The 12,311-nt window shown below is 42.7% G+C and overlaps 1 protein-coding gene across 4 annotated transcripts in view; it reads left to right on the top strand.

Annotated features, from left to right (window-relative positions):
• The window catches only part of VWC2 (von Willebrand factor C domain containing 2), an 81,997-nt gene extending 72,265 nt beyond the window's left edge, over nucleotides 1-9,732 (top strand). For all 4 annotated transcript variants that reach the window (XM_056332993.1, XM_056332991.1, XM_056332994.1 and 1 more), the window contains exon 4: nucleotides 9,242-9,732. In XM_056332993.1, coding sequence (XP_056188968.1) covers nucleotides 9,242-9,393 — 152 coding nt within the window. In that variant the 3' untranslated portion in view covers nucleotides 9,394-9,732. The remainder of the gene's footprint in view (nucleotides 1-9,241) is intronic.
• The last annotated feature ends 2,579 nt before the right edge of the window (nucleotides 9,733-12,311 follow it).

Below are 12,311 nucleotides of genomic sequence, written 5' to 3'. Positions count from 1 at the left end.
GATTTAGATTTCATTTCACTGCCAAAGCAGCATTATACTGTACTTCGGTGCTACTTTAGCTTTCAATTTAGTTGGAGTCTTTAGGGATTTTTCCATAATAATTCCCAAAATCTCTTCCTTCATTAGCATCCTGCATTTAGTATGTGTTTCAGGACACATACAATCCTGTGCATTACTGCCTGAGTTCCTGTACTCAGTACAGTATTTTATGCTGTTTCTCAGGAACCTAACTAACCTGCCTGATAGATGCTACAGCCCACCAGTGCTGCAGTGTTTTGACTAATTAAAATGTGCTTTTAGTTCCAGTGTTTGCAGCAGGTCTCTGATGCATTAAATTACTGGCCTGTAGCGCATGCTTTTGGAAGAGTGGAGTCTATTTAAATTTGCATAATAGTTTTTGGGATAACTTGTTGAGGTTCTTTCAACAAAGGCATTTCACATGGCTTGCTTAGTCTGAACAGTAAGCTGATGTTTTCCCAGCGCAAAGAAGATGTCTTAGCGCTGAACAGGTCTTTCATCAGGCCCTCAGTAACCCTGCTGAGCTCAGCAGGGTCACTGGGTTGAATAAACAGCTTAAGAAAGGGGAGGATTAGCCCTGTTAACCTCAGCAGCAGAGCTTTTAAGCCCCCATGCTACAAGTTCTGGGGCAGGCAGCAGCTCACCCCACTGCAGCCCACACAACATCCCACCACCACGGTCAGTCCCTCTGTCCCTGCGGTGCCTGGCCATGCTTCTGCAGTTTCTGTAGCCAAGGAAAAATTTAGTGGTACATTAGCTTGTTTTCTTAGACTTGACCACCCTCTGAGCTTCAGAAATAGTTTCCAAGCAAGTAGCCAATGCTTTTGCTGCATATCCCCACACCCACGCAGCTGCAGGGCTCCACCACGAGCACCTGTGCAGGATGCTGCACTGCCGGGCATGACCCAGACCAAAACCACTCTCCTCTCTCCCAGGCTGGCTTTAGCTCAGGCTGGTTCACCACCTAGCCCGGCTGGCGCAGTGGGGAGCAGAGAGCTGTGGGGAGCACAGGCAGGCGGCTTTCTGTGCATGTAACATTGGTGACAACCTTGTCCCAGCAGGCAGGGCCAGAAGTGAGCTGGGCTGCAGGTGAGTGGCACCAGTCCCCGAGTGTTTCTGTTGTCTGAGGCATCTGATGTGAGTTTTCCCGATGCATTCAAGCCCGGTGTCTCTCATTTCCTGATCATGTGGGTGGCAATTGAGCTGTAAAAAAGCTGAGCGTCAAGTTGATGCACAGCTTGCTGGCTTCTAAGTGTTTATATAATTTTCTGTAAGATACACACAGTGCTCAGCTCGTGCCTTATTGGTGCTGTTTCTGGGTGGAACACACTATGCCTTTACAAGTCGTAGGACTTTAAAAAATCATTTTGAGTATTCAAGTCTTGCTATATTTTCTCTGATAGAGGAAGTTGTTTGATGTGGTTTGTTTTCATGGCACTCAAGCCTCCTATTTAATTGGGTCCTTTTATGCTCTGAGGCTTTCTGTTTGGCTCATGCGGTATTGGATTGTGTAGTGTTAGATGTTCCTTTGCTTCTTTTTGTCTGGTACACAAAAAGCAGATATCTGAAATTCTGCTCTCTGAATACATGTGAAAGTCTAAGGGGACAGCAGCGGTGGCGGGTTTATGGACTGTTCCCTTCTTGCAAGCAATTTGTCTGTGCAGCCCTGGTTTCGGTAGTATTTGGCATTGTTGTTCCAGGGATGCTAATGTCACCGCAAAGTGCAAGACAATAGGGAATTAGAGTTGGGAAGAAGCCGTGGTGGAAAGGATCAGTCGGCTGTAGTGGCTTTGTTTTGTGTTCAGTGGGATTTTTGGACACTCCTCCAGTTTCTAGGACTGAGGCTGTAACAAAACGTTAATCGATAGTGCTGTCACAGATGATAAATGAAAAAGTAAACCAACAGAACTTAATCATAAATAGGGCTTGTGAGTCTCATAAGAAGAATATTAAAACCCAGCTCTTAAGTAAGATTATAGCTTGTTTTATCTTCCAGATTGAAGCACCTGCACACACACGTGTGCACACATGGGCACACAAGCGCTGGAGCTTTGATTACACTTTGTCACAGCAGTGCCATTGAGGACATGATCACCCCATTTAGTTATAGAAGAACTTCACTGAGCTTTCTTCTGTCTGTCCACTCACAGCAGATGTTGCTATAGCCATCCTTCTAAATTAGATGGCAAAATGTTATTTTTAATTGTTTTGCCCTTGGCAGATTTTCTTCCAATCTGTCAGTTCCCTGTGCATCTAACAAAACATGATCCTAACAGAGGGAGGGGTTTTATTAATCTTAAAAGTACCGAAGCTCTATCTAGCATGAACAAATGCTGCTTTCATGAAAAGTAGCACATTGCACGCACTGCCTTTTTGTTACTTCCTATAGCAGCTAGGTAAAATCACAAAATGGATGGATACCTTTATTTTTCTTCTCCATCATATATATACACGCATTTACTGGAAGTCCGTTAGGATATTTGCCATGGTTCTCTGGCTGCCAGTATCTTAAGGCACTGATAAACTACAGAAATAGTACATGGTTCTTCAGTGTCCCAAACTGCTCTTAAAATCGTGTGTACCTGAATCCTTCTTCTGTAATTGAAAACTCCCTTTTGGACTTGGTTCAGTAGCGTCCACAGGTACTGAGGCGAGTAAAAGGTTGCACTGGATTGGGAGCAGTCAGAATTGTCACAGCAGCAGGGGTGATGAACTTATTTTTCTGAGAGAATGAGAGCCTGCTGTAATCCTAGTCACAGGCTACTTTCGCCAGCTGCTTTTTGTGCTTTATCTTCCAAGATGATGTTTCACAGGAGACAGACATATTTTATATATATCCACATGAGAGAGGAAACAAAATCAAGTCAGGGAGATACAGACCCTTTAGAAGAGATTAGAGATTGGAAGGGCACAAAGTAGGTACTGATACCATCTCTGGAGGAAGTGATTAGATTTGAGAGGGATGAGGGAAGTAATGCCTGCATCTAAAAAATCTTGCCGCTGCGGTGCTATGTGGCAGAGCAGCCTTATTTTGTCTCGCCACGCTACGTTAGCACATTTCGAAACCCATTTCAAATATCTCAGCAGGTGCATGAGGCACTTTGTGTCTCAGTGCACTGGGAGGCAGGCACAGCCACCCTTTATCCATGGTTTGGTCCTTGGCTGTCCTAGCTCCCCAGTGTAATTTCCAGCTGGGGTGCGGAAGAGTCCTTGGTTTTGCGCTGTGGCATCCCAGGTCATCTGCAGTGGCAGTCAGCTTGAAATGCAGGCAGGGAGCTTCTCTACGTTTCTTCAAGCTCGGTGTTTCATTAGTCTCTCTGGCATCTGCAATAGATCCTGGAGGAACTCTCGAAACATCAGAAAGAAGAAAGATCTGAAAGGGGGGGAGAGAAGGGTTCGCTTTCCTTAGCATGTTCCTGAAATTACTGAACAACAGGAGCATTCTTGCTGGACGCGGAAGACTGTCAAGTAGCATTGCTGGAAAGTGGAACTTCTCTGTAACGCAAAAAGGCAGCAGCAGATTTGACTTGAGTGTAACGAAACATTTGTTTCTGTAAGATTCCTATCTGGTATAAAATTCTTACTGTCCTGAAAATGTCAGCTCAACTTTTTCATCAGTGGTCACAACTGAAAGGCAAATGTTAAGAAGTAGGAGGGAACTGGGAATCAAATCAGGGAACATCACTGTGCTACTGTACAGGTCCATGGTGTTTCTACAACTTGCCCTGTGGTGCACAGGTTTGGTCCTCACAGCCCAAAAAGGAGGTGGCAGAACTGGGAGAGGTCTGGGGAGGTCAGCAGGAACAGTGGGGGACTGGTGATGGGAGGGAAGCATGACACAGGTCTATAACCTCATGAATGGCATGGCAAAGTGGGGTGGTTGTTCCTGCCTCTTCCACTATGAGGATTTGGGAATACCAAGTTTAGGTAGCAGGTGCAAAGCATCAGAGAGCAACAGAAAACGGTTCTACCCTGTGCACAAGAGCTGTGGACCTCCTTGCCACCAAGTGATGTTTATATGGGTTCAGCAGGATGTTGGAGAGGTTAATCACAAAGAAATTTATTAAGTCTGTCCCTTAACTCCATTAACTCAGCACACAGGAGCCATTTACAAAGTCTGTGAGTCAGAAAGTGCTGGAAGCTGGGTACGTGTGATTGCTCTGTCCCCATACACTTCCCCATGTATCTCCTTTTGGCTGCCACGGGTGAGGGTAGACTTCTGATCTCACCCAACACAGCTATTTCTTATAATGTCATGGTTCTGAAGACTTCCAGGACAAAGTGTAGGATCTGTTTTTTCATGTTGTAACTGTTGGAAATCTCTCCGTGAAATTTGATAAAAAAAATAAATAAAAAAAATTGGGGCTAAGCTAAACGTTGAGTTCATGTTATTTGCAAAGTGCGGTAATAGCACAATGATGAATGCTATAAAACTGTCAGGGTAGATGGGACTGCTGTCAGGTAGCTTGGAAGTTAGTCACCTGTTTGCCTCCTGCAAGGAGCTCTTAAAAGGGCAGTGACTGGGGAGTTGAGTACAAACCAGAGCCCAAGGCAGGCTTACATCAAAGTGTTAAATTACAGAGGTTGTCACTGTAGTTCTAATTGGTGAAAATTTGCTGTGACTTAATCTCCAGGCAAACACATTAACTTGCAGTTGAACAGATTTCTTTGTCCATAATTTGATGTAATACATGATGAAAACAGTTGATTAAAACACGATTTACCAAATTGCTATATCTTATATTTTTTAACTGATTGGGACTCGTGACCCTGCAAAAGCAAGGGCAGGCTGCAGAGGAAATAGACACAACTCTGTAGCATAAAGCTGTGGTTTTGCGGAAGAGAAGGAGGAGGAGAAGCTTCAGAGAGTCTCTTGCAAGGTTGTCAAGGTTACAGGTGCTGTTGCTTCTGTAGGTGAGTGGCTTGGGCATTCTCTGCTGATAATTGGTATTGGCTATTTTCTTCTGAGATAACAAAATTTGCATTTTAATTAGATTGTTACATTTGTCAAGACTGAAGCATAACTTATAAGTCATTGGAAGCTTTTCACAGGACCAGGGTAAGGACTTTGAAAAAAATTACAATAGCTAAATTTACCACACTGTTATTTTTAAACTTTAGTTTTTAAGCATTTAAGAGGCAAGAATCCCATTATAAACTCTCCATGAATTAACCACCTAATATGCCTACCTAGTTCCTTAGATTCCAGTATAACTGTTGCTTTTGGAAGCTAGGATTCACTGGTGTGGTTTCAGGGAAGCTGAGAGCTGCATGCCAATCTGGTGCTCAGCGTGAGAACTGAGGATTTGCACTGAACTTGCTGCTTTGAGACATCACTGAGACGGCAGCAACTGTGGCTTGGCCCTAGGAAAGAAATCTCTGCTGATACCAGTGTGGTATGGCTCAAGTGGAGTCTGGCAGCGCCAGTATATACTTTAGGAAAATAAATGATGCCATGGTAGATTTCAAGCTGCACTTGGAATTCATACAATACTTCATACTGAATTTTCTGCCAGATTTAAGAGTGATATGGCAAGATCTTCATCTACTGTGACGATATGCAGCACCACTGACTTCGTTAGACCTATGTAAGTGTATGCAGTTGGGGATCGGGCCCAGGAGGTTTATACTATAGATCAAACAACCACTGCTGCACTGAAGGAGTACTGGGCGGAGTAGTGGTGTTAGTAAGCAGGAGCTCAGAAAGCATGCAGCCTGCTTTGTAGACTGAGGAGGAGAGATTCACTGCTCCTGCAACAGCAACACCTAGTCAGAAAGCCCACCACAGCTTTGGAGTTGGAACAGCCCTGATTTACTGGGAAATATTTTTCATGTGCTAAGTCAGGTATTTTTGCAAACTTTTTTAAAAAATCAAGAAATGGCTCACCCTTTGTGATGGGGATCTGAAAGTCTTGCTACATCAATATAAAGTGTCCAGTTTTAAGTAAAGCAGTAGTGTCAGCAAATGCCGTGCCTTCAGAGCATCTTAACTGCTGGGCATGTGGAGCAGGCATGTGCTTCTTCCTCCCACTGCTAAGGGAGAGTGAGGAAATGGCACTTGAGTCTCAGACCAGCCCTTGTGTGCCTGCTCTGCCTCCTTGCCCCACTCTCTGCTTAAAATATTTGATTCCTCGGCTTCCCTACTGTCCTTCTAGGCAGACAGAGAATCGGATTGTTGGTTGCTTCATCAGCAACATCCATTCGAGTGGCAGGGATGAGGGAAGGGCTGCTGGAGGCACAGGGGCAGCTGGGGCAGCCCTGCACCAAGGGTCCCACTGCTGCCACCTCACCTGTCCCCCATCACCGCAGGCTGGTCACCTCTGGCCGGTCCAGCCATGCAAGTCTTGTTTCTGTGGCTGCTCCTCAGAGGAAAAGGAAAGGGATGAGCGTCACCTGCTTGATGGGAAGGGAGCCACGTATTCAGTGCTAGCTCAAACAGCATCAAATTTGAGTGAGGTTTGGGGTGAAGCTCAGGGCTTTCTTTTCCCTAGAAGTCTGAGGGTTTGGAGAAATGTTAAAAGGAGTGCTGTGGAATTACTTTCCCATGTTTGGACACTATATTGTACTGACATTTATTTGCATGGTGTTGCAGTAATACAGTCAGTTCAGCCTTTTCATTGATGACCTTTTCTGTAACATTAACCACAATATTGCGTGCACACGATATTGCAAAGAAAAAGATGAAGCGGGGATGCCAGTTGGCTATTGCCAGTCTAAGTACTATATAAGATTTGCAGTTACAGTAATGATGGGTGCAAATGCAGAACCAGAAAATAGGCAATTTTCTGTTGAAAAGTTGCATGATACTAAAAGAATATGCGTTGCTGTCATTTATTTTTGTAGGGTTCTTTTCTCAAGTAGATGGTTATTGCTCTTCCTGTATTTACCAAAGCAATGACTTCCCCCCATATTAAATAGTTTTAAGAATTGAGGGCAAACTTGTATATTTACATTTAATAACTTTCTGATGTAAGAAGGACTTGTCACACATGGCTTTAAGATGCTGCTAATTGTGAATGGAGGCATTTACATTCTGAATCCTAGTGAATTGTATTATGTGTGTTGCACTGTTTTTGCTTCACACTCTGGTTGGTTTCTGTAACCAAGTATAGCCTGCAACATTCACTTTCCCAGAATGAAATAAAACCTGCACAGGGGATTGACATCACTTTTGTTCCTCTTGTGCCTATTACATAGTGTTTAAATTTCAAGTGGTCTTTTAGGTTTCATAGAAATTCTCCATGGAAAGTAGATTCCGCTTTTAATATTTTAACTCTTCGTATCATACAGCTTTGTAAATCACAGGCCTGTTACAGGCCAACATGCAAAATATTCCGTTATCTTTACCTAATGTGTGGGTGAACTCATCTTGGGATGAAAGTTTATTAGGTGCAAGAAGAATACTGTATTTAACTGAAACAGAATTATGTAGATTAGAGTTGAAATCTTTTAAAGTTCCAGCACGGACAGCTTAGTTAACAACACTGCTTTATCTCAGCTGAAAGGCAGGGCACCTCCCAGCGTGCGGTGGGATCCAGGAGCGTGGCTCCCACCCCAAAGTCCTCCTTCCTGTGTTCTCCAGCCCAGTGTTACTTTGCGTGGACAGACTGAGGGGGATGCAAACACAAAAGTAGCACAGTAACGGTAGGTTAGCAAAGCAGGTAGTTTTACATGAGGTGTGCCCTATTTTGCTATCCATTATGTATCCAAAGCCTCGAATGGGCAAGAAGCCACCTAAAACTATGGAAGAAGCCACATGTTAGAGATACTTGTCAGCAGTCAGTCCTAAAACAAAATACTGGCTTAAATAGAGAATTAATGGGCACGACATGGTGAAGGACATTTCTGCAAGTCTTGCAGGTCTCTTTTAGAGAGTAGCTCTTCAGTGAGAAAAGGCCTTCGTTATTGGCAGTTTGGCATCTTTCTTCGGAATTGTCTCAGGCTGCTGTGTCCGTACAGAAACACATAACCTGATCCAGAGAGATAACTCTTAAAATTGATTTGGGAACTATTTGGTTTGTGCTTCAAAATGTGTAGCATGCACCTACCTTTGTTTTTTTCAGAGGAAGCACTTAAAAAAATGCATTTCTTTAGAAGAAGCGGCCATACTGCTAGGCTTAGGTCTTAGAGTAGATCCCTGGCAATGGAACACTGAGCCTCAGCTGTGGTTTATTTACTTGTATGGCAAACAGGCTGGCAGTCAATACGCATTTTGCACACCTGTATTCTTTAGAGTTTCAGCTGTATCATATCAATATATGCTGGCCCCTACTGCACATCCTGCCCTGATGGATCGTGGCACCAACATCAATGGGCCGTTGAATGTCCAGGCTCTGCCTGAGCAGCTGTTTGTGTGCTTAGTGAACGGAAGGGCCAAGTTCCCCTGAGGACATGACAGCGTATCGATAAATGATCGGTAGGGTTTAGTGCTGCTTTATAAGTGCATGTGGATTTCCAGCACAGAAATAGACTTTTTTTTAACAGAACCACAGATATTACAGCACTCAGCCTTCTGTGGCAGAGAGATGAGAGGTTGTCACCTTTTGAAAGAACCAGATTTGTCTTGTGAGCATTGTGCTGGTGGGTTGTTCTCCTGCCGCATCCTCAGAAATAAAGTTATTTCGGTGTACTTTGCAAAGGGATGTTTGTAGACTTTCTGAGTTGCATAAAAGAGAATATTTAATTTTATTCATGAAAAGCATCTTCATCCAGAAGAGACTGGAGATATTCCATCCTACTGGAAAAGGACTATTTTCTCATGAAGTGGAAAATAAACTAATCTGATACTTTGATTACTAGACTAAATACGATGATTGATTCCAATGGAAAAATGTAACATTTATAAATCAGCTCTCTAGTAGCCTGCAGTAACACTGTTGATTCTGAATATGTGGCATTTTCTCTAGCTTAAACCTGTATTCATCTGCATCACCAGTTTGCGCCGAGGTCTCTGTCACAGTTGCATGTTTCACAGAAAGGCTTTATTGCACCTTCCCTTGTAGAGGGCAGGACAGTCTGCAGTGAAGACACCCAGCCACATCGCAGGGCAGGGTCCTTGCTCTCTTTGCTACTTTTATGCCTTGTGCGTGATGCTCACATTTGTTAAATGTTGCCCAGCGTTGCTCACTGTGTGTTAGATTTTCTGTGCTCAAGACTAAAACTGAACTATGCTGGATTACAGTGTGCTATGGGTATCACATAATAAACTCTTTCCTTTTTTTAGGCCCGAACTGCTTTGCAGAAACCATTGTCATTCCAGCAGGCCGGGAGGTGAAAACTGATGAATGCACTATATGTCACTGTACTTACGAAGAAGGCACTTGGAGAATTGAACGGCAAGCTATGTGCACTAGACATGAATGCAAACAAATATAGGAAATCTACAAACCTAAGTACTTTTCGTGGTTTTTATAAAATATCTCACAGCAGTGAGCACCCTAGATGACCCAGGGAAATCTGAATAAGAAAATTCTGGTGAGGAGCAAAGAATAAAATACTGGTATTTTGTTTTTCAAAGTAACATAATACTGCAAGGCAAAGAAGTACATATATTTAAAACATTTGGACATAAGAATACCTGTCTTAATAAATGTGTTATTTTCACAGTGAGTACACTAAAATACACTCTATAAAATATTCTATGTATTTCTATAATACCATTATAGAGCTTAAAAATAAATGTTTTATATAGACAATACAGATTAAAGTACTGTATCATTGCCTGTCCTGTTGAATACTTGCGCCATGACTTAAACATTATATTTCTGTTCTATTTTCATCATATGAGGGTTTTCTTGGGGTTTTTTTTGTTGGGGGGAGGGGGCGTGTGCTTATTTTCAGTGTAGTGGGGCAGGAAAGAGCCAGAATATGACAAAACTTTGACGTTCTTGCTTTTGAAAAAAAATGGAGCAGAATATGCTTTCAGAGAACATGCACTCATTTATGAATATTGCTGTAATGTAGAGGTGGGTCAGCTCCTTTCTTAGCTCCACTGGTGCATATCTACTGGTCCACAGCCAAGATAACTTGGAGCAGTGGGAAATACGAAACTGATCTCTCATAGCTGTGTTATAAAAATTCAGTCGGACAAAATCAGTCTCTAATATGTGGATCAGACATAACACATTTCAGCAGGACAAATTCCTTCGTGATGTAAACACTGTAACTTTGCCCAGCCAGTGGAAATGATGGTAAGAAACCACACAGCATCATTAATGTGATGTATAATGGATGCGAAGTGCAGCTTGGAAGGGATAGAGCAGCCAAACAAGCCTCCACTTATGTGCCTCATGTTGTTAATCTGTGGGTGGGAGAGCTGGTTAGTGGCTGTGCCATTCTCTGTGCCCTGCTATTGCCACCTTGCTGGGGCTCGTTCAATTTTTTGGTACTTTCTGGCAGTCTGTAAGGGGTCTGTGACACTCTGTGTTGAGGAGAAAGGTTTAGAACCAGGTCTTTGGATCCATCGGGATTTCTAGCACAGAAGCTGGCCCTGACTAGATGTGAGCTGAATCACATCTCCCTGCTTCAGCCACCAACAATCTGCTTAGATTCATTTTGGGTTTAGTTTAGTTTATCACCAGCTCCTGCATTATGTCTGCTTATGTTAAGGCAATGGCTTAAAAAAACACTTAAACATGGGCTTATCTTTAAGCTTTTGCTAGAAGGAACACAATTAATTGGTATCTAAAACAAGACTACTCTTTGCTCCTCCTCCCATGGTGTAGCCTGGTTACCAGGCTTGCATCCATCCAAAGGATGATTTTCTGGTAGTTCTGAAGACCATGGAACTTTGCCAGTGACTTCAGTGGATTCCAGTTACCACCTCACATCTGTATTTTGAGCATGTCTATCACTGGATGTTATTTTCCCCAGTGATGGTATGGGAGAGGAAGAGGAGTGACAGAATCAGAAACCAAGGAACCGTCTCTTGCACAGACAGTCCTGTGGCGAATTCATGCATGGTATTAGTCTAGTCACAAGAAGAATGGGATTGGGGAAGACAGATTATTGGATTTAAATAGGTTTAAAGCAGACAAAAATCAGGTAAATAATAACTTTCCCTGAAGTGGATGTGCAGATATGTAAACATTGTACTGGAAATACTGTCTTCCAGTAGCTGGGCTTCCTAGCAGGGATACAATAAATATTATAACTGGGTTGCCACTCAGTCTACTGGTGGCAATGGAGGATGACACAGAGTACAGATATTATTATTTTTTTCTTGGAAGATGGGAAGGAGTGTTTCACATCTCATTTGTACCTAGACCATTTTATTAAAATAATATTTCATTCATTGTATACCTTTCATTAACCCAGTGAGACACTGCTTATTTGGGAGGTATGATTTGGCTAAAAGTTGTATTATTTTGAGTATACCTATCCATTTCATAAGATTCAGTAGTCATATGACAGAAAGCTAGCTCCTAAATCAGTAGGATCCATGCTTGATGGCTGTGTAGGCTTCTGCTTACTGAAATGAAGTATCTTCACAGCTCTGAGAAAGTGCCAACAGTCTTCCACGCACATCTCCTCAGTGAGTGGAAGCAACCACGTAGGAAGCAGCAGTACAACATGAGTAAGAGCAGAGAAGGTGGACTCGTAGGTCTGTGTGGGATTGCCTTTCCAAACAGGCTGCTTGGTGTCCCTTTAACACACATGCTTTCAGTGAAATTACGAGACTCAGAATTTGTGTCTTTCTGTGTATGGCCATAACATTTACAATTTTTGAAATCTCACCTCAGACTAGTCACCTTTTGCTTCTCTTTCACTGAAGGATCTTGCTAAACCTTATACAGTTTCTCAGGGCTTGAATTTCTGTTCTTTAGGGAAGGTCTGTCTTTATTGAAGTAGTGAGTACAAAGTTAAAAGATAATTTTATAAATATTTTCTATTGCATATTATTTCCAGAATATTTTTCCATCTTTCAATCCTGGCACCAACGTATAATGTCAACTTTACTGTAGTAATAGTTTGGTCCTTCCCCATTTCATATGGAATTTCCTGGGCAAATTCATCTCCACACCCAGTTCTGTGGGTGGTTTCTTAACAAGATTGTATTTTGAAATGTAATTGTCTTTCTTTTTGAGAAATAAACTTCAAGTCTTCTAAGATTTTTTTTTTTTTTTTAAATTTAGTGAGGTAGAAGTCATAATGAGCTTTGGACCTTCTTTATACTAAGATCACTGGCCACATCCAGCTTTGGCCTGTAGCGTTACCACGAGAGCTCTTTGGCGGTTCCTGAGATGGGGAGATGGGCTGAGTGAGTCTTCTTGGGCAGATCTCACCAGCCCCAC

This window comes from Falco biarmicus, chromosome 3 (genome assembly GCF_023638135.1).
Source record: "Falco biarmicus isolate bFalBia1 chromosome 3, bFalBia1.pri, whole genome shotgun sequence".
NCBI classification, from domain to species: domain Eukaryota; kingdom Metazoa; phylum Chordata; class Aves; order Falconiformes; family Falconidae; genus Falco; species Falco biarmicus.
The sequence above is the reverse complement of the archived record's forward strand: the minus strand, read 5'-3'. Positions and strand labels throughout refer to the sequence as shown.